The following is a 21,872-nucleotide window of genomic DNA, read 5'->3' on the forward strand; positions in this document are numbered from 1 at the left end:
ACACCTCTTACAGCAAACATTTTAAAAATAATTATTTAATTCAATTTTATTTGTTATTATTTTTAATTAGACCAGAGAGAGAGACAAAGAGAGAGAGAGAAAGGGAAAGTGAGAAAGCAAGCTGCCATGTCTGGGGCTTGAACTGTGGCCGACCATGTGGAAGTCTAGTGCTTTAACCACTATGTCAACTGCTGGCTCCGGCCTTTAGCTAATTAAAAAAAGAAAACTGAACCTCCAACTTAAGTTGGATATGCTTATACTGGTGGCCCAGAAATTCTCTCCTGTGTGCTTTGTAGGGACTGATGTATACGCACAAGGAGTCAGACAGGTTATTATAACTTAGTTGTAATAGCAATGGAAAGAAAGAAACATCCGTAGAGAATGAAACTAGAGATTATTAACTTGTTCCGATATTTCCCATCTTAAAAATAGAAGACCCCTCGCCCACTCCAGATTCCCATCTAATTACTAGCCTATTTCACTGTTGAAGTGACCACTACTCTGAATTCACTAACATTTTTCTAGGTATGCATTTACTACATTTGTATACATTCATACACAATGTATAATATTGACCTTCAGAAATTGTTTACAAATACACTTGTAACAGCACATACCTTTTATTTTTATTTTTTAGCACCTAACCTTTTGCACTCTGATTTTAAAAAAGGTATTATTTAATTCCATTAATTGTGATCATTATTACTAATATTTTAAAAATTATTTTTATTTAACTATTTATTTTAATTTGACCATAGAGAGACAAAGAGAGAGAGGGAAAGTGAGAAAGCAACCCTCCAGGTGCAGGACTCGAACCACTGTCGACCATGTGGGAGTCTAGAGTTCCGGACAACCACATCATCTGCCGGCCCCATCATTATTTTTTTAATTTGACCAGAGAGAGAGAGAGAGAGAGAGAGAGAGAGAGAGAGAGAAAGAGAGAAAGAGAGAAAAGGAAAGCGGGAAAGCAAGCTGCCAGCTCCGCAACTGCAACTTGAACCTCGGTTAGCCACGTGGAAATCCAGTGCCTTTAATCACCATGTCACCTACTGCCCCTGCTCCTGCACTCCTATTTTTAACAGTTAATACTAAGTTTGAGATGTATCTATGCTGACGAACACCCCCCCCCCCAACCGCAGTTCATCCATTTAAATTCCTGTGTCGTGCTTCCTCCCTGGGCCCTCCCTGTGTCCAGGGTTGGAGGCCCCCCACCCGGATTCCCGGCCCTGCCCAAGGGCTACACCCCGCAGCTGCCCACGTGGGGAGAGAGCCTGGATGTGCAGCACGTGTCGGGGAGGGCGGGGAGGAAGTTGCCCTGGCAACCGATTGCTCTCCTAGCAACTAGCGGCTTCTAGAGATGACGTTACCAGTCTGCGCCAGGACAGCTCCCTTGCGGCCGCCGCTTGTCATTGGTCGGAAGCGACGACGGAGGCAGGCCTTGTCCACTAGGTGGCACCGCCCACCTGAAGGCGGGACTGGCGCGTACGCGGGCGTAGGGCCCTGCCGGAAGCTGGTAGGCGGCGAAGCAGCCGGGCACGCGCAGGTCGGAGCAGGTGGGCGCAGGTAAGCGCGCTAGGCCGTGGCGGGGCAGGGCGGGCGGCGCTAGGCCGTGGCGGGTCAGGCCGGCTGGCCAGGGACGTCCAGATCCTGAGCCCCGGGGTGGGCTCCGGGCCCTCACGTGGGTGCGAGAGTCCTCGCGCGACGGGACCAGGGGCGGCCCTGGGGTCCGCAGAACTGGTAAGGCCCCGCGTGGGGTCCTTTCGCATGACCCTTTGTGGACAAGCTGAAGGGACTTGGGTGGGTTCTAGGTCGCCAGTGGCACGGACTCTATCTTCCTTTGGACTTTTGAGTTGGAACTCTTAAGCCTTAGCTGTCCACAGGGTGTTCAGCTCTCGCTTGATAGCATGAGTATGCTTTGCGTTCTCTCATTGTTAATTAGTAGTTTGAAGACCGTTTATTGGGTTCCTCCTGTGTGTCAGTACAGTTCAAGATGCTGGGGCTACTACACCTTGAACAGAAATAAAGAAGAGCCTCTAATTTAGTGAACCTACATTGCAAACGGTACAGACAGATGAATAAGATACACAGGTGGCCAATACGTAGGATGGAGGAAAATAGAGCGGAACAGGGAGATAGTGTGTGGAGTACTGTAGCTGGGAAGGGATTGAGACACGTTGGGAGTCAGAACTTTCCAGATGGAGGAAAGGTAGGAACAGAGGTAGCCAGCCAGGAGCCCATTGTGATTGGGCCAAGTGAGTAAAACAGGCCTTGAGGTTCCAGAGATGGGGCTGGGCACAGATGTGGGACCCTGCAGGGGTTTTGGCTTGTCCTCCGAGTGAAACTTTGGCACGTTTTCCAGTAGAGGTGGCACATGAACTCGGGTATTGTAAAAGTCATTCTGGATAATATGTTGGAAGTTGACTGGAGGGGCAAGGGCAGAAGTGAGCTCAGTCGGAGGTTGTGAACGATCTGTGTGAGAGATGATGGCTTGGATGAGGATGCTAGTTAGAGGTAGTAAAAGATCGTCAAGTTATGGGTGTATTTTGCCTATAGAACCAGAGGGTTGGGTGGGTGTGTGAGGAGGGGAGCTGTGGATGACATCAGTTTTTGGCTTGAGCTGAAATCTGCATTTCATTAGATGTTTACTGGGAAGACAAACATTGTCAGAAGATTAGGTTTGATCAGTTTTGAATATGGCATGCTAAGTTTGCGATGATATGTGTGTGGGTCTGTATAGTTATATGAGTACACATGATTTAAAAAAACTCGTGGAAGGGAACCAGCAGTTAGCATAATGGCTATGTCGCTGGACTCCCACGTAGTCGACCACGTTTCGCGTCCCGGACCCTGTGGCTTAAAAAACTCATGCCGGGCGCATGTGCGTGCGTGCCCAAGATCCCGAGAGGAGAATGGAGGAGAAGGGATTGCGGCGTGACCATCCCCCCTGGGGGGTGATTTCTCGCTTTCTGTCTCTATAAAAAATGACTCTACTTATGTCCTCAAACTATTACAATGTCTAAGATTATCCAAAGCAGATTGGGTTTCATTGGAGCAGAAAAAAAAAGCTTGTGGAAAATGGTATTAAAGCACTAGTTTAATTTTGGGGGAAAAGATTTTTGAAATCCATGCATAGTTTTTTCAAAATACACATTTTCCATGAACTTTCTGAAGACCACTCTTGCATGTGGTTGAGTTAGAAGTATAGTCCAGGGAGAGGGTTAAGAAGAGACTTCTGGGGACCAGCAATTGGCATAATGGCTATGTCGCTGGACTCCCATGTAGTCGACTGTGGTTTGAGTCCCAGACCCGGTGGCTTAAACTCACGCTGGGCTCATGTCCGTGTGTGCCCAAGATCCCAAGAGGAGAATGGAGGAGAAGGGTTTATGGTGTGTCCATCCCCCTGGGGAATGATTTCTCACTTTCTCTCTCTCTGTTTCTGTCTTTCTGGTGAGCACATGCACCCTATAGCAAAAACCTCTCCAAAAAGAGAAAAAAGAAGAGACATCTGTTAGTAAACAGAATGCTGGAAGTCATCAGGTCCAGTTGGACCTAATGATAGAAAGCCTTATGATAGAATGATGTCACTGAGGGAGTGAGGAAGCTGAGCACTAAGCCTAAGCCTGGAGTCCTTCAGTGACTCAGGATGGAAGAGATGAAGCGGATCAAGAGAACCTGCTATCTGGGTTGAATTCATTCCAAGAGAAAAACACAGATCAGGTGGGACCAACTGATCACAATGGGATTTAGCCCCGTAGGAGGTAGCTGTGGCAGAGTGGTTGAGGCAAAAGCCTGATGAAAGAGACAGGAGGAAAAGACTAGAGGCAAGAAGGTAGACCATTCTTGAGATTTGCAGAAGGGAGCTGAGAAGTGGGATTGAAAGGCATGTTGAGTTGAGAGTTTTTAAAATGTGGGGGATTGTCATTGATTCGGTGGAGGGGAAGAGCTAACAGTGTAAGAGAGGGGAAGAATTACTCAGAGTGACTCCTTGAGCATGATCTGAGCTTGAGTAAAGAGATTGGCCTTGGTAGGAGCATGGGCCTGCTGGCTAGGTGTGGAAACCTGTGAAAGTTCCCTCTGATTGCTTCTATGTTCTCAGTGATCAGAAACTAAGATAATTTACTGAGAACAGAAGTGACAGTGTTGGAGATTGGGGAGGTTAGGAGGTGGAAAGGAAGGAATCAGTCAAGAAGAGTGGCAAGAGTAAGGGAATGTTGTAAGATTGTTGGGTAGCACCAAGATCCCCCTTCAGGTTAGTGGTTTGAGATTTAAACTGAGACTGGTCAACTTGGTCCTGTAAGTTTCCCAGCCATGCGAAGTTCCAGGCTTGGAGTAGACAGCCAGGCAGAAGTAGATCCTAGAGTTGAGGTTTTGCCAGGCAAGTACTATGAAGGGAGAGAAGGAGTCGAGAGTGTATGTGTGAGGAAATGGTTATAATTATGGATTATGGAAATGGTAGATGTCAGAACACAGAGGGATGAGGGACATTAAAATGTAGTGGAATTGGGACCAGCAGATGGTGTAGCGATTATGTTGCTGGACTCCCATATGGTTTGAGTCCCGGATCCGGTGGCTTCAAAATCACACTGGGCGCGTGTGTGTGCTCAGAGTCCATGGAGGAGAAGGGATTGCAGAGTGGCCATCCCTCCTGGAGGTGATTTCTCACTTTCCCTTTCACTGTCTCTTTTTCTCTCTGGTGAGTGTATGCTTCCTAAGACAGAAACCTCTCAAAAATAAAATAAAATATAGTGTGATTGGGGCCAGCAGGTGGTGTGGCGGTTAAGGTGCTGGAATCTCACATGGCTGATCACAGCTCAAGTCCTGGACTGCCAGCTTGAAAATCACTCTGGGCATGTGTGTGTATGTGCCCCAAATCCAAGGAATTGCTCTGTAGCCATCCCCCTGGTGGGTGATTTCTTACTTTCCCTCTTACTGTCTGTCTCTTTGGCAAGTGCACATGCCCTATGGCCGAAACATTTAAAAAAATGTAGTGGGATCAATGAATCAGAGGATTTGTGAGGGTAAAGATGATTGGATTCAGGGTACCTAGATGGGATTAGCTGGAAAGCTAGAAAGTGGGATGCTTGACATTGAGATGATGGTTGGTGTAGGGTTGCTGTAGTAACAGGATTTAGAGCTTGGCCAAGGGAGGAGTGGAGGAGAGAGTAGGGTCATGAGCAGAACTGTAGTAGCTGGAGAAGCCAGTGTAGACTAGTCATGGATATGTATAATGTGAACAAAGCACAGTCCTGGGTGCAGAAACTAGGGCTCCACTCCTGGATTTCTTCCACTGATGTATCTGAGAGGCTTATGGATTGTGAAGGCCTAGTCCCTCTTTCAGGGTGAGCTTTTGCCTAGTGATTTGTGAAGTGCCCTGTTCTGCCCACATCATAACAGAAATATATGTGCTACGTAAGAGGGGACAGCTAGGGCTGGGCTATTTCAGATTTTTTAAAAAGATATTTATTTCTTTAAGGGCCTGTAGAGTTTTTTTTCAGTTCTGGAGATCTGCAGGTTTAGCCTGTTTTGTACAAATTTGCCCTGGTCAGTGACAGAGCCTACTGTTCAGCCCTAGCTGTCATCTCATGCTTCTGACCAGGGCTATCAGCTTTCTGCTAGTGGATTGTTTGTTTCATTAAAATATTTTTTAGCATAATCTTTCTAAAATGTTAATATTTAATGTATGCATTTTCTTCTAGTATTTTTTTGTGCATATTTATAGATATATATATATTTTTTTACAAAACAAGGGTCATATTGCATGTATGCAGATTTATACTGTCTTTTCACTTATGTTGTATTATGAGCACCTACCCATATGACTGGATGTTTTCTGAGATCGCTGTTATTAATGGTGTAGGTATAGTCCCTTGCACAAGAGTAATTTATTTATCCAACCTGCTATTGTTGGACAGTTATGGCATTGTCAAGTTTTTAATATTAGAGATAACGCTGGTGTTGTCATTCTTGCATATAAATCTCCGTCCATGATTATTTCATTAGGATAAATTTCTAGAAGTGGAATTATTGGACCAACACATTTGATAAATGTTACAAAATTACCTCTTCGAAAAGCTGTACCAGTTTATTCTCCCATTTGCAGAGTATGATAATGCTCTTCTATATCATCTCTAGACTGTACTGTATAAGGTAATTTAAAAAATGTTTTATGTGACTCTCCTACAAAGGCGTGTCTGTGGCTCCCTGTCTTTGGACACGTAAGAATTGGAGGCAAAGAAACGTGGATTGAGGAATCTGGAGCCTGCTTGCTCCTTGCAGGACTCAAGATCCACCATCCCATATAGAAGCGTTTATTGAATTAAGCCTTGCCAGTAGAAATTTCGGAGATTATCAAGGGCAGAGAGAGTGGTGGCTTGTAAGAGAAGTTTGGACTACACATAATGACATTGAAGGTATCTAAAATGGCATCTAGGGTGGGATTATGTCAGATATCTCATGTGAGGCATTCTTGACCCTCTTTCATAGAAACTCAGATGGTACCAGAATATGTAATAAATGGCAGTCCCTGATCCCCCAGGTTATGTACTAAAGACAACACAGTTTAATCTTTTACCTGTTTCTACTAGAATTACTTTAATAATATTTCTAAATAATATGCTTATAGTGTGATTTTTTTTTTGTTTGTTTACCAACTTTAGGCATAATTTACTGATTTCCTGCTGTAATAGATGTGCCTCAGTTTCCTCATCTCTGCCCACTTCGTTGGTCACAAAAAGTAATGAGTCAATGTACATAATGGTCTTAGAGCTGGCTTGGCATATGGAAGTTCTTAATAAGCGTTAATTTTAGCATTAATTGTTATGATTAGCTTTCATTCTTAGTTAGTGCTAATTTTAGTATTAATTATTATGATGATTAGCTTTCTTAAACTCTAACCTCTTCCTCCTAGCCAACAAATATAGAGAAAAACTTAGATTTACATTGCTTTATGGAATTAATTTGAGTCCTCTAAGGAAAAATAATGTCAATAAAGGTCTTGATGCTTCCCAACCCAGTGACTTCCAAGTTGTTATGTGCTGATGGTACTAGGGAGTACAGTTAGCGAAGTTCAGCCTTGGCTGGTAATCTTAATGTACGCTTTTAATGGCACAAATGTGATTTTCTTTTTTTTTTTTTTTGGAGAGGTTTTTGCTATAGGGCGCGTGCACTCACCAGAAAGAGACAGAGACAGAGAGACAGAAAGTGAGAAATCACTCCCCAGGGGGGATGGCCATGCCACAATCCCCTCTCCTCCATTCTCATCTCGGGATCTTGGGCACGCACGCACGCACATGCGCCTGGCGTGAGTTCAAGCCACCGGGTCTAGGACTCGAATCGTTGTCGACTACATGGGTGTCCAGCGACACAGCCATTACATTAACTGCTGGTCCCACAAATGTGATTTTCCATGGCAAACATTTTGTAAATATATCTCACCCGCATTTATTTGAAACTGTACCTAACAGCATCAGGATATTATATTTTAAAATTTGTGATAGATTATTTAAGAGAGATTATAGTGTTTGTTTTTTAGTATATGCACAGGATTGTGTAGTGTATGTAACAATCTAATATTAGGACATATTCCTTCTCCCACAAGAAACCCCTACCCATTGCAGTCACTCCTGCTCCTCCTACCCCGTGCCCCACCCCTAGGTGACCTCTAATCTACTTTTATCTCTATTGTTTACTTATGCTGGACATTTCTTACCATGGAACTATACAGTGTGTAGTCCTTTTACGTCTGGCTTCTTTCTCTGTGTGTTATGTCCTGTAATATTTATTGACATTGTAGCAGTGTCATTTCTTTATTTTTTTAAAGAATTATTTTATTTAACTTTATTTATCCTTTTATCTTAATTTGACCAGAGAGGGATAGAGTTAGAGAGAGAACGTAAGAAAGCAAGCCTCCAGGTTTGGGACTCGAACCAGGGTCGGCCATGTGGGAGTCCAGCACCCTTAACCTCCATGCCACTTGCTGGCCCCAGTGTCATTTCTTTTTATGGCTGAATAACACTTTCTGTATGGACACACTGCATTTTGTTTTTCCATGTGTTGATAAGCATTTAGGCCTTTTGAATATTATGAAAAATACTGCTGAAAACATTTGTATACAATTTTTTTTCTTGTCAGAGGGCATGTGTGCAACAATTGCCAGAAAGAGGCAGAGAAAGGGAGAAAGCATTATCTAATAGGTGTTGTTACACCACAATCCCTTCATTTCTCCATCCCGTTGGGATTTGGGGCATGCGTGCACACTTGCCTGGTGTATTTTTCAGGTTGCCAGGGCAGGAATTTGAATTGTGGTCATCCACATGGGATCTACCTTCCTTAAACACTATGCTACTGGACCAAACCAGTGTACAGATTTTATTTTATTTATTTATTTTCTACAGTTGACGCTTTATTCAGTCCACTCAGAAAACATTGGCAAAATAAATTTTAGTTGCAAGTTCACAGGTACAAGCTTCAAAGTATCAAGTTTTATATACCAAAAGATACAGGTAATATTTATAACAATAATGTACAGATACAAACTAGTGATAAACTACACTAATCCTTATCAGTCCTTTCTTTTAGGCAAAGTGCTCTTTTGATGACAAATAAATTAACAGATACATACTGGAGTCATCTATTCCAGACAGTACTAAATTTTTTTGAATTATTTTTATTTAACTTTATTATTATTGTTATTGTTTTCCAGTTAGATCAGAGAGAGAGCCAAAGAGAGAGAGGGAGAGTGAGAAAGCAAGCCACCAGGTCCGAGACTTGAACTGTGGTCAGCCATGTGGGAGTCCAGCACCTTTAAACTCCATGCCACCTGCCTGCCCCCCCAATTCTTTTTTTACTTTTTCTCTTGTAATCATAAGCATGATTTATTTATATATTATTATTATTAGAGATTTTTGCCTCAGGGTTTGTGTGCTTACCCGAGAGAGAGAGAGAGAGAGAGAGAGAGAGAGAGAATATGAGAAGGAAAGTGAGAAATCACCCCCCAGGAGGATGGTCACACTGCAGTCCCTTTTCCATTTTCCTCGTAGGATCTTGGGCATGCATGTACATGTGCCTGGTGTGAGTTTCAAGCCACTAGATTCAGGACTCAAACCATGATCGACCATGTGGGAGTCCAACAACATAACCACTACACCATCTGCTGGCCCCAAATTTATGATTTAGAGTTTTCAAAAATGTTTGCACTTGAACTTTCATAATTTGATAAACTATTGTTAAAACAATCTGCAGACTAGTTTAACAGATAAATAACAGGATTTTTAAAAAGTAATTATTTAACTTTATTTATTTATTTGTTTAAATTTGACCAGAGAAGGAGAGAGTGAGAGACAGGGAGAGAGAGAGGGAAAGTAAGAAAGGAAGCCGCCAGATCCGGGAATTGAACTGCGGTCAACCGTGTGGGAGTCCAGCACCCTTAACCACCACACCACCTGCCGGCCCCAATAAATAACACTTTTTAGCAGGCATGACTGTCCTAACATTTTTTTTCTCAAACCTACCATCCACCACCCACTCTCTACCAACCACTTCCCCCCTTATAGTCTCTGGCATCCACACCCATCCTCTCCACCATCACATCTTCAGATCTCTCAACCTCTGCCATACAGTGCGGACAATCAGTACAAAATTGAGTGGGATATACAATGTGTATCCTTCAAAGTCTGGCTCGCTTTGCTCAATAAGTCTTTTGTATTCATCCATTTTGAGTCAAATGATAGGATTTCATTGTCTCTTATAGTTGTTAATATTCCATGGTATGTATGTGCCACAGTTTTTCAACCTAGTCATATATTTTGTTCACTTAGGTTGGGTCCATGTTTTAGCAATTTTAAATAATGCTGTAATAAACATTGATGTGCAGATGTCTTTCTGATTGAGTGTTTCCTTATCCTTTGAGTAGTAGATACCAAGAAGTGGTCATATGGGTCATATGGAAGTTCTTTTTTTCTTTTATTTTCTTTTTTTGAGAGGTTTTCGCTCTAGGGTGTGTGCACTCGCCAGACAGACAGAGAGAGACAGAGAGACAGAAAACGAGAAATCACCCCCCAGAGGGGATGGCGACGCCGCAATCCCTTCTCCTCCATTCCCCTCTCGGGATCTTGGGCACGCACGCACACGCACCTAGTGTGAGTTTTAAGCCAATGGGTCCGGGACGCAAACCACGGTCAACTACGTGGGAGTCCAGCGACATAGCCATTACACTAACTGCTGGTTCCCAACATGGAAGTTCTATTTGTAAGTTTTTGAGAAGCCTTCCAGAGAGGTTGAACTAATTTACGTTCCTACCAATAGTGTAAGAGAGTTCCCTTTCACCACAGCCTTGCCAACACTTATATATATATATGTGGCTGGCCACGTCCACGACCAAATCCGCCTCTAAACTGGAACTCGGTGGCTGACCTGGCCCCAGCCTCGGCTTTCTTGTCTGCACCAGGGGGCACAGCTCTCCATCCGTAGGTGTCTCTGTCAGCTTCTCTTCTTGTGAGTCTTGCAGGTCGCTCGCCCTGCAGACCTTTGGGTTGGGGCCTGCCAGTCTCAGGACGGCTTCGGCGAAGGGTGGCAGGCATGATCTTGGGGGACAGGTGGAGGTAATCGTGCAGGTACTGGATACCCTCATTGGTAAGGTACCAGTAGAAATGTCTCCAGGCAACTGCTCCTTCACGTAGCCGCGAGACTTCAGAGACTGCATGACCTTCATGACGTGAAGGTTGGGCACATTCTTGTCAGCCAGCTCCGGGTGCTTGGGCATATGGACATCCTTTTTGGCTACCATCACTCCCTCCTTAAAGAGGAGTTTGTAAATGGCAATCCTGTTCTTCTTGGACATCAACATCGCGGCGGCTGCAGGGTCCGGGGCCGAGGCTGGAAAGGAAGGGGATTCTTTATATTTTTATTCCTTGCCATTCTGAGGTTAAATGATATCTCACTGTAGTTTTAATTTGCATTTTCCTTAATGACAAGAGACTTTGAACAATTTTTCATATGGCTGAGGAGTTTGTAAATGGCAATCCTGTTCTTCTTGGACATCAACATCGCGGCGGCTGCAGGGTCCGGGGCCGAGGCTGGAAAGGAAGGGGATTCTTTATATTTTTATTCCTTGCCATTCTGAGGTTAAATGATATCTCACTGTAGTTTTAATTTGCATTTTCCTTAATGACAAGAGACTTTGAACAATTTTTCATATGGCTCTTGGCCATTTGTAAGTCTTCCTTGGAGAGTTGTCTATTCAGTTAATTTGCCCATTTTTTTGTTCATTTTTTTATGTGTGAGCTGCTTGAGTTTCTATATATTCTAGATTTCAATGTTTTCTCCCATTCCAAGGTTGTCTTTTTCAGTCTAGTATAGTTTCCTTTGCTGTGAGGAAGCTATTTTTTTTTTTTTTGGTGAGGTTTTTGCTATAGGGCGCGTGCACTCTCCAGAAGGACAGAAAGAGACAGAGAGATAGAAAGCGAGAAATCACTCCCCAGCCAGGATGGCCACGTCACATTCCCTTCTCCTCCATTCTCATCTCGGGATCTTGGGCACGCACGCACATGTGCCCAGCGTGAATCTAAGCCACCGGGTCCGGGACTTGAACCATGGTCGGCTACATGGGAATTCAGCGACATAGCCATTACGCTAACTGCTGGCCCCTGAGGAAGCTTTTTAGATTTAATCCCATCTGTCTATTTTAGGGACTGTTGCCTGGACTTAAGGGGTCTTATTTAGGAAATCTTTGCCTATTCTTCAGAAGTTTCTCCTACATTTTCTTAATATAATTTTATTTGTCATTATTACTATTTTTAAATTTTCTTCAGGATACTTGTACTCAACATAGAAGGAGAGAGAGAGAGAGAGAAAGCCACTAGGACTCAAAACATGTGTGGCTATGTAGGAGTCCAGTGCCTTAACCACCACACCACCCGCCAGCCCCTCTACGTTTTCTGTCAGCACTTTTGTAGTTAGAGGTTTTATAGTTAAAACCTTGATCTACTTTGAGTTGTTTTAATTTCAGTTAATTCTAGATTGACCTAATGTACAGTTTTTAATGTGGCTGTATTCATGTCTCTTGAATATATAAGGGTACTTTAAAAAGTTCGTGGAGGGGGCTGGCAGATGGTAGAGTAGTTACATCGCTGGACTCCCATATGGCCAACCACAGTTTGAGTCCCAGACCCAGTGGCTTGAAACTCAAACGAGGCACATGTGTGTGTATGCCCAAGATCCCAGGAGGAGAATGAAGGAGAAGGGATTGCAGCATGGCTGTCCCTTGGGGGGTGATTTCTCATTTTCCCTCTCTCTGTCTCTGTCTCTCTCTGGTGAGGACACATGCCTTAAGGCAAAAACTAATTTAAAAAAGTTCATTGAAAGATGAAATGAAAGTATTATTTTGGTGCAAGAAAACTTTGAAAGCATGCATTTTTTTTAAAGACATTTTTGCTATAGGGCGCGTGCGCTTGCCAGAAAGAGAAAGACAGAGAGACAGAAAGTGAGAAATCACCCCCCGGGGGGATGGCCACACCGCAATCCCTTCTCCTCCATTCTCCTCTCCACCATGCTCACGCGCTCGGTGTGAGTTTAAGCTATTGGGTCCAGGACTTGAACCCCGGTTGGCCACATGGGAGTTCAACGACATAGCCATTATGCTAACTGCTGGTCCCATGCATAATTTTTTCTATAACATACATATTTTATTCACTTTCTGAAGACTTTTCATATGTGTAGAAGTGGAATTTCTGGGTTATGTTGTAACTGTACATTTAACTTTTTGAAGAACCTCCAGAATTTTTTCAAATTGCTTGTACCATTTACATTCCACCAACAGTGAATAAGAGTTCTGATTTCTCCATTTACCACTTTTTACTAATATCCGTCTTTTAAATCTGAATGTAAAGTAGCATATCTTTTGATTTGCATTTCATAAATGACTAATGATATTAAACATCTTTTCATGTACTTACTGGGCATTTGGAAAAATGTTCAAATCTTGTGCTCATTTTAAAATTGGGTTGTCTTTTGTTGAGTTGTAGGACTTTGTATATTCTGGGTACAAGTCTTGTCAGATATATGATTTGAAAATATTTTCTTTAACATTGTAGATTATCTTTTATTTTCTTACTGGTGTTGTTTATAGCACGAATGTTTAAATTTTGATGTATTCCAATTTCTTCTGCTGCTGCTTATGTTTTTTGGTGTCATATCTAAGAGACTAGTGCCCAATCCAAGGTCATGAGAACCACTCTTATGTTTTTTTTAAGAATTTTATCATTCTAGGGATCAGCAGTTAGCGTAATGGCTATGTCGCTGGACTCCCATGAAGTCGACTGTGGTTCGAGTCCCAGACCCGGTGGCTTAAAGTCACGCTGGGCATGTGTGCGTGTGTGCCCAAGGTCCCTAGAGGAGAATGGAGGAGAAGGGATTGCGGTGTGGCCATCCTCCCTGGGGGGTGATTTCTCACTTTCTGTCTCTCTGTCTCTCTCTGTCTTTCTGGTGAGCATACATGACCTATAGCAAAAATCTCTCAAAAAAATTATAAAAAAATAAAATTTATAATTCTAGTTCTTATATTTAGTTTTTTAAAATCCATTTTGAATTACTTTGTATATGGTGTGCTAAAGGAGTCCAAATTCATTCTTTCATATATAGGTACCCAGTTGTCCCAGCACTATTTGTTGAAAAGATTATTCTTTTAAAAGAGTAAATTGTCTTGGCACCCTTGTTGTAAATCAATTGACCATAAATGAAAGTAAATGTCGTCCTCTATGACAAACATTCATTGTCTCAAAGTTATGAGTCACCATCTTTTAAAACTATTAAAGAAACCTTTCTATAATATAGAAAAGTCTTTTTCCCCTTTCAACAAATAGACTTAGTGATTAAAGTTTTTAATGATAACTTACAAAATGAATATAGATTTAACTTAACTTTTATAGTACCTGGTATGTAAATATTTGCTAAACTTTTCTGATTTCTCTAACAAGGTAATTGAATGGCACAGTTCTTTGTCTTTTCAGAGTCCCTGTGTCAACAGTCTCTTGATCTTTCAAGATTTTCTTATTATACTGTTAATTGAAATTTGTAGTTCCCTGGCTTCAGATACTTTTTAAAGATAAGGCTTAATTAAAGAATGAGGAGCTTGAATTTTTTGATCCCATAGTAGTAATATTCTTTCAGTTACTATAATCAGTGACAACTTATACAGGACATGGGAGTCCTTGGTGCCAGCTCTGTCATCCTGAAAGGCCTTTTGCTATTTGACTGTTTCTTTGGTTTCTGGCCTTGCCTGGGGTCCTAGGCTTGTGCTATACTCCTGTGGTCTTTTCTCACAGAGTAGATATTTAGAACAAGATTTGGGCTCCGATGTGTGTATGACTCCTGAGCCCTTCCATTCTGATCATCCTTTCTAAAATTAACCACTGTTGGGCCAAGTGGTGGTGTGGTAGTTAAGGTAGCTAGATCCCACATGGCCAACTGCATGGTTTCAGTTCTGGACCTGCTGGCTTGAAAAACATACTGGGCACATGTGTATGTATACCTGCCCAAAATCCAAAAGGAGGGAGAAAGGAAGGAGAAACAATTGTTGCATCACCTCCGCCTTTCTTGGTCTCTCTCTGGCAAGCATGTGCACCCTCTGGCAATTTAAAAACAAGAAAACAGTTTTCTAAACATCTCTATCTTCCCATAACCCCTCATAAAAGCCTAGGGCTGGCTCTTAGTGTAGTCATTAGGGAAGCTAGATTCCACATGGCTCACCATGGTTTGAATCCAGGACTTGGTAGCTTAAAAAACATGCCAGATGTATATGCATGGGTGCCCAAGCTCCTGATGGGAAGGAAGAATGGAGAAGAAGGATTGTAGAGTGATCACACTCCATTGGGCAGGTGCCTCTCTCTCTCTCTCTGGTGAGAGCATATGCCCTCTAGCAGTAAGCTAAAATAAAAAATAGAAGCTGAGGTACCAGATGGTGGCACAGTTGTAAAACATGACACTCTACGAGGCAGTCCCACATGGGAATATTCCTGATTCAGGTGCAGAGACCTCACTGAGTGAAAGGAATGTACCCATGATTTAGGACTGGCTGAAGGTTGGGAGAGAATTGTGGCATCAAGACCTATTGGAAATGCTGTTTCTTTCACCCTTATTTGCTCCCTCTTGTAAGAAATAATAAAATATTAGGCCTTATAAATATCGTGTATATGTGTATATTCTATATGTGTGTGTGTATTTATTTATTTTAGTTTTTGTTACAGGGTGCGCATGCTCACCAGAGAAAGAGACAGAGTGAGAAATCACCCCCCTCCCAGGGGGGATGACCATGGTGCAATCCCTCCTCCTCCAGTCTCGTCTCAGGATTTTGGGTATGCATTTTTTTAAAAAAGAATTTCACTGATTTTTTTTTTTTTTTTTTTAAGTTTTGCCATAGTGCATGTGCATTCACCAGAGAAAGACCAAGAAAGGGGAAAAGAGAAATTACCCTCCAAGGGAGATGGCCACACTGCAGTCCCTTCTCTTTCATTCTCCTTTCTCGATTTTGGTCATGTGCCCAGTGTGATTTTCAAGCCACAGGACTCAAACTGTGGTTGGTCATATGGAAGTCCTGCACTTTAATCAGCATGCCACCTGCTAGCCCCAATTTATCTATTCCTTTATTTATTTATTTTAGAATTATTTATTTATTTTTTATTTATTCAGTCATTATTTTTTAATTTTACCATACACACACACACACACACACACACACACACACACACACAGATGGAAATTGAGAAAGCAAGCCACCAGGTCCAGGATTTGAACCGTAGTTGGCCATGTGGGAATGTCCAGCGCCTTAAGCACCACACTACCTGCTGGTCCCGATTTATTCCTTTATTGATGAATGTATGAGTGTCTCTACTAAAGATAATATGTAACGAAAAGTGGTATATGTTTGCTTGTGTGCTGGTTATTATTGTCCCTTAGCTCCAAAAGCACCTTTTGTATTTTGTTTCATGAGGCTTACATTGTAGCTTCCAGGACTCTGTTTTCATCTTTCTTAGGTTCTGTCGATGGGGAGAGAAGGAGGAAGCTGAAAGCTAGTGGAGGATGAAAGGAGTAGAGTGGGGAGTAAGGATGGTTGAGAGAGGGGCTGGGCTGCTTTTTCTGCTTTGACTGCAGGTATGTTTCACTGCAACAGCAGGAGTTGGTTCAGTTCCTGCTTCCCCCTCCTTGAATCAGCTCTTGTCCTTGTACCCTGGATCCAGGGCTCCCACCACAACCCTCCAAGGTGTGTCCAGGTTCTTCTGGTAGACTCAGGTACTGCTCACGGTTCCTTCGTTGCACAATTCCACAAAGGAAGTTACAATTCATGGACTTCTTTCTGTTCGCATGTGTGGAGTTTTGATATTGCTGTGCTTGAGAAAATAGGCCTCATTAGATACATCTTGGATTTCTCATCAGTCCTCATAAATATTCTGGCGGGCACCTCAGCATGGTAGGAGAGACATTCTGGACTCCTTATGGTCCTTGAGCTCCTCTGCCTGTGGCCAGATGCCCTGGTGTTGGGGTGGGGAGAGAAAGTGTGTGACTGTCATATATCCCAGGAAGTGCTACAGCTTCCCTAATTGATGGGGGAGTATGAGTTAGTCTGTACTATCAATAGTAAACAAAAATAACTCAGAATATTCACTAATTAGGAATAGACTGATTTTCACCTTTGGAAAATTGGAATAATGTCACTAAACATGGTATTTCTCTTGATCTTAAAGCTTTATGTTCACGTTAAGTTAGAAGTATAGAATATATAATCTATGAATGGTTGCAGCTATGTTAAGTAAAAATATGCAGAAAAAAAGGGAAATACACCAAAGTTAAGTTGGTTGTCTGTAAGTCCACAGGTGTTTGGATACCTACGGACAACAAACTAGAATGTTTGACTTTCTTTTAACTTTTATATATTTGGCTTATTTTCTAAAACACTTTTGCATTTATAACAGGAGAGTATCATTGCCCCCCCCCCTTTGTTTACAAATGTTATATGGCCTAAGATCTCTCGTTTCGTTTGTATTTACAATAGCAGTTTCCTTTGTTGCAGAATGGCAAAACAGAAGAGAAAAGTTTCTGAAGTGAAAGGAAAAAAGAACAAAAAACGGAAGAAGACTTCAGCAGAAGAGATAGTGCAGGCTCTGGAAGCCAAGTCAGAGGAGGAGGAAGCTGGCCCCAAGGTAAGGCTTTTTTCCGTCACCCTGGCGTCATCCTTCCCAGGTCTGCTCTGATTCCTGATCCTGGAGGGAGAGTTAAGCGACTCAGCGGCTCCTCTGAATGGAGCTGAGGTTGGAGCAGGTTACACCTGGGTATACTCAGTGCCTTTTAAAAACAATTGTGGGACAAAAGGAGACTTTTAGTAAATCGTAGGATGGATTACCATTACTGCCTTTCTTGAGCCACTGAATCTAGTCTGCTGATTTGGGTGCCATGTTTTATGGACGACCTTGATGGACTAGGTGGCTCCATGGACGCATCCAAGAGGTGAGGGTCCTATGCTTTCATAAAGGAGGGGTGGTGCTTTATACGCACAAGAGAAGATTGCTCCTCACAATGACGCATGTATGGGATGTGGTCTGGGACCTATATTTAAAAATTCACATCTAAAAATGTTTATATTTAGCATAGTACAAATATTGAGGGTTTGAAAATCAACTATTCACATTACTTTTTAGACTGTGTGGTTTGGATTATACATAACGATGTGATTATAAAACCTGCCATCATTCACTTAAAAAAAATACCTGAACAATTTCTTTTCCTAATGTTATGTATTTTTATTCTTTAAAGTATTTTGTTTATCCCATAGTGCTCATCTGTCACAAAAATACATATTTAAAAATTTAAAAATTTTGTTACTCACCAAGTTCTGAGTATTAAAACTTTTCTTCTATATGCCTTTGTAATTCATGCATCTGTGGATGAATATTACTTACAGCTTGAAGGAGACAGGGTTTAGTGTTGGTTTTGTTTGCTTTTCATTTTTAGATATAAGTGCTAAGTAATCCTATTCACATAAATAAATAGGAATGGAAGGTTTTTTGTAACCATGTTGCTTAAGTCCTTGAACACTTTTAAGACTATTTATGATTTTTTTCTTTCCTTTTTTAAAAATTAATTAATTAATTATTGTAATTTAAACAGAGAGAGAGACAGAGAGAAAGTGAGAAAGCAAGCTACCGGTTCTGGGACTTGAACTGTGGTCAGCCATGTGAGAGTCCAGTGCTCTTAACCACCATGCCACCTGCAGACTGTTTATAATTTTTTTTTTTTTGGAGAGGTTTTTGCTATAGGGCGCATGCGCTCGCCAGACAGAGAGAGACAGACAGACAGAAAATGAGAAATCATCCCCCTAGGGGGGATGGCCACACCGCAATCCCTTCTCCATTCTCCTCTTGGAATCTTGGGCACGCATGCACACGCGCCCAGCGTGAGTTTTAAGCCACCGGGTCCGGGACACGAACCACGGTCGACTACATGGGAGTCCAGCGACATAGCCATTATGCTAACTGCTGGTCCCTGTTTATGATTTTTAACACATATCAAAATTTAGTTTTGAAGACCTGCCATTAAATAACAGCATGCTTAGGTCCTTTATCTTTTTTTTTTTTTTGAAAATAGATTGGAAACCACCGGACTTGTATAAGAGATTAACTAAGAACAGGTTCCATCCTTGGCAGTGGACTCCTTGAGAACACCTGTGCTGGGATGTCCTGATGTCCCTCAGTCCGTTACCCAGGTAGATGAATGCTGGCCACCAGTTAGGTCATCACTCAGGTTCTGTCCAGTCAGGAAGCTCTGAGCCTTTGGGAGATGGTGCGAACTAATGGGCAGGACACATCAGTGGCTGGTGACAGGCCAGGAGCTGTGAGGTGATGGGGATGAACACAGAGTATGTGCTGAAAGCAGGTCTTTGGCTGTGTTGTGGAGGGTCTTCTCATGGCTACGACCACTCATGGGGACTGGGAGAAGCCAGGCAGGACTCAAGACCCCATCTAGTCCTGGGCTCTGGCTAAATTCCTACAAGCCTTGAGCTCTAGGCATCTGGACTTCTCTTCGTGGAAGTCTTGCTTGTACAGCATCAAGTCAGGAACAGTGACATTTTCCTGAGTTTCTGCAGTCAGTCTGTTAGCAGGCTATTAAATGCACTCCCCTGGGCTGAGTGCCCCTGTTGTGTCAGTTCTTCCACCAGGAACTTAAAGGTTCTGGTTTCCCAAGAGCTCTTCAGGCTCCTGTTCAGTGTTCAGCATAGCTGGATTCCACAGAGCCTCACTAGTGTAAATTTTTTGGCTGTTTCTATCAACACTTTCCTTTTTCTAGGCTCCTCCAGTTTATTTATTTATTTATTTTTTGAATGAGCTTCATGTTAATTTAATTGTAAACTAGCTTTCTTTCCCTGTTTTTCTTTTTTTCCTTATCACTGAGAGTGAGCGTAGGGGCCACCCTTGACATAATCTTACCACGTCCAGCCCTAACCTCCAGCCTTCCAGCCAGCGTCACCACATATGTCCAGCTTGTTCACGTTGACCAGAATCCGATCTCAGTGCCTTCCACCTTGCTTCAATATTGCATAGTTGTGCTCTCCTGCCTACACCACTGCAGCGCGGCCCAGATTTCCATTCTTAACCCTCTTGCCTGATCTCTGCTTGCAGGCTGCTGGTCACTGGCAGAATTCACAATAGCCTTGGTTTCTGGTGAGCAGGGACAAAGGTTAAAATTTCTACACAAGTATTCTTTTTAAGAGTTTAATTTTGGTGACCAGTGGGTGGTGTGGTGATTAAGGTGCTGGATTTCCATGTAGTCTACTGTGGTTTGAGTCCCGGACTCGGTGACTTGGAATTCACACTGGGCATGTGTGCGTGCATGTCCAAAATCCTGAGAAGACAATGGAGGAGAAGGGATTGAGGTGTGGCCATCTCCCCATGGGGTGATTTCTTGCTTTCTGTCTCTCTGTCTCTGTCTTTCCAACAAGCATACGCACCCTATAGCACAATTCTACCCCCTCCAATAAATAATTTAAGTAATTTTTCATTATTAAATTACATGCTCATTAAAATAAAAGAGGAAAGCATTTTGGGTATGTTTCCTTCTACTTAAAAAATATTTAATTTTATTTATTCATTTATTTTAATTTGACCAGAGAGAGACACACAGAGAGAGAGAGAGGGAAAGTGAGAAAGCAAGCCACCAGGTCTGGGACTTGAACCATGGTCAGTCATGTGGGAGTATCCAGCACCTTAACCAGCATGCCACCTGCCAGTCCTTCCATTCTTTTGATGCCTGGATTTTTGTTTGGTTTGTAACATACAGTTACTGGTTCATTCACACACACTTCTCTTAGTTTTCAGGCCACAGGTATTGAGAGTCAGTCCTTGCCATAGGGCGAGCAGTCTCAGGCTTACCCAACTTACGCAGTGGGGAGCAGGTTTGGAGGAAGTGGCTGGGTAAGCCAGGTAGCTGTTGGTCTGTGCAAGGATTTGGTCATGGGCGTGGAGCCCGAACTGGCCAGCAGGGGTCGGCAGCCACACTCCTTTCAAAGGGAGTGGCATTTTGTTGGATTTTCTGGAAGGTGCATGTGAGTCTGGGGCTAGTTTCCAGGTATTGGAAAGATTTTCAGATTGGTTCTTGTGACTTAGTACTGTGGTTTCAGGGCTCTGTTCTGTATTTCCAGGAGCCAGTCTCCCAATCAAATGGGGACTCTTCTCCCCTGAAAACATATGCTTGTCTTTGCTAATAAACCTTTTTCTTCACGCACTCTTATTCTCATGGGAAATTATGAAAAAGAGATATCAAGCTTTTTTTCTTTTAAAGAAAAAATATGGAAAGCTGATCCTAAGCCTATGAGAAGGGAAGGTTGATGTGGCCTGGAAAGCAGCATCCCACTAGCCAGGGAATTTGTGGAAAAGTACTGTGCTGTTCTTCCTGCCTGCCCCCCAGTGGCTCCTGGATGAACCTCTGGAGTCCACAGTAGAGAAGCCTCTGTCCCCACTTGAGCCACTGTGTTGTCCTCCCAGAAACATTCATTTGTAGAGACTGGGTCAGCCGGCCACTCCCTGGGTCTGTGCAGCAGCTTCCCACAGCCTAGTGCTCTGTGCTTACGCCAAGATAGTTGAAGTGTCCCCAAGTGTGGAAACTTCATTGCCCCTTGGGGAGCGGTTTCCATAGAGTTTGCGTTCCCACTCAGGCCTGTGGGTTTGGTACAGGAAGCTGACTGAGGCTTGTACCCGTCTTCCTAGTCCAGGTTCCTGCTCCTGGTGCCTTGTCTGGCATGGGTAAAGCCCAGGCAATTAGGGTCTCGTAGTTCCCTTTTTTGTTGGCTTCGTTCACAATTCCAGAGACCCTTGCAAGCCTGACATACTAGAGAAGCAGGTGGTGGTTGATGGCCCCAGACAGGAGGAAGGGTCATTTCAAAATGCCTTACTCAGTGTCTTGGTAACGGGTTCCATTTGACTGGCTGCTGGTCTTAGAGGTGCATCTGCTGTTTCCCTCTTCCTCATTTCTGCTAAGTGAGAGATTAATGGTACTGGAGGTTTTGGAGTCGACAGACCTCTCTTCTTCTCCAATGATGCCCTTAGAGTTTGCCCATCTATTTGTTTTTTAGTTTTAGAAACATTTCTCAGTGATCCTGGATTTTAGAGTACTGTCTTCTACTTATTTAAACTCCTCCAGGACCAGTTTCCTTCTTTGAAGTGTTATGAAGATTCCATTTTAGAGACGGGGTGTTTAGGGTCACTGGACTGACACCAACTTGCTTGCTCCTTGTCGGTTTGGAAGGGCTGAAATACAAGGAGGGTGTAGCTATTGGTTGAGCAGGTCTTCTTTCTTTCCTTCCTCCCTTTCTGTCCGATTTCCCCTCTCTTTCC

General features: G+C 42.9%; 1 protein-coding gene, 1 non-coding gene and 1 pseudogene across 2 annotated transcripts in view; 2 read left to right on the forward strand and 1 right to left on the reverse strand.

Annotated features, from left to right (window-relative positions):
• Window positions 1-1,426: 1,426 nt before the first annotated feature.
• Window positions 1,427-21,872, forward strand: part of CHLSN (cholesin) — a 190,232-nt gene continuing 169,786 nt past the window's right edge. The window contains exons 1-2 of the mRNA XM_006167887.2: window positions 1,427-1,563; window positions 17,060-17,189. Coding sequence (XP_006167949.1) covers window positions 17,061-17,189 — 129 coding nt within the window. The 5' untranslated portion in view covers window positions 1,427-1,563; window position 17,060. The remainder of the gene's footprint in view (window positions 1,564-17,059; window positions 17,190-21,872) is intronic.
• Window positions 6,173-6,302, forward strand: LOC114006008 (small nucleolar RNA SNORA38). The gene has a single exon (XR_003547782.1). It is a non-coding gene; the product is annotated as a small nucleolar RNA SNORA38 (small nucleolar RNA).
• On the reverse strand, window positions 10,341-10,860 carry LOC106733811 (40S ribosomal protein S10 pseudogene; annotated as a pseudogene).

The sequence above is a fragment of the Tupaia chinensis genome, unplaced genomic scaffold (genome assembly GCF_000334495.1).
Source record: "Tupaia chinensis unplaced genomic scaffold, TupChi_1.0 Scaffold145208_1, whole genome shotgun sequence".
NCBI lineage: Eukaryota > Metazoa > Chordata > Mammalia > Scandentia > Tupaiidae > Tupaia > Tupaia belangeri.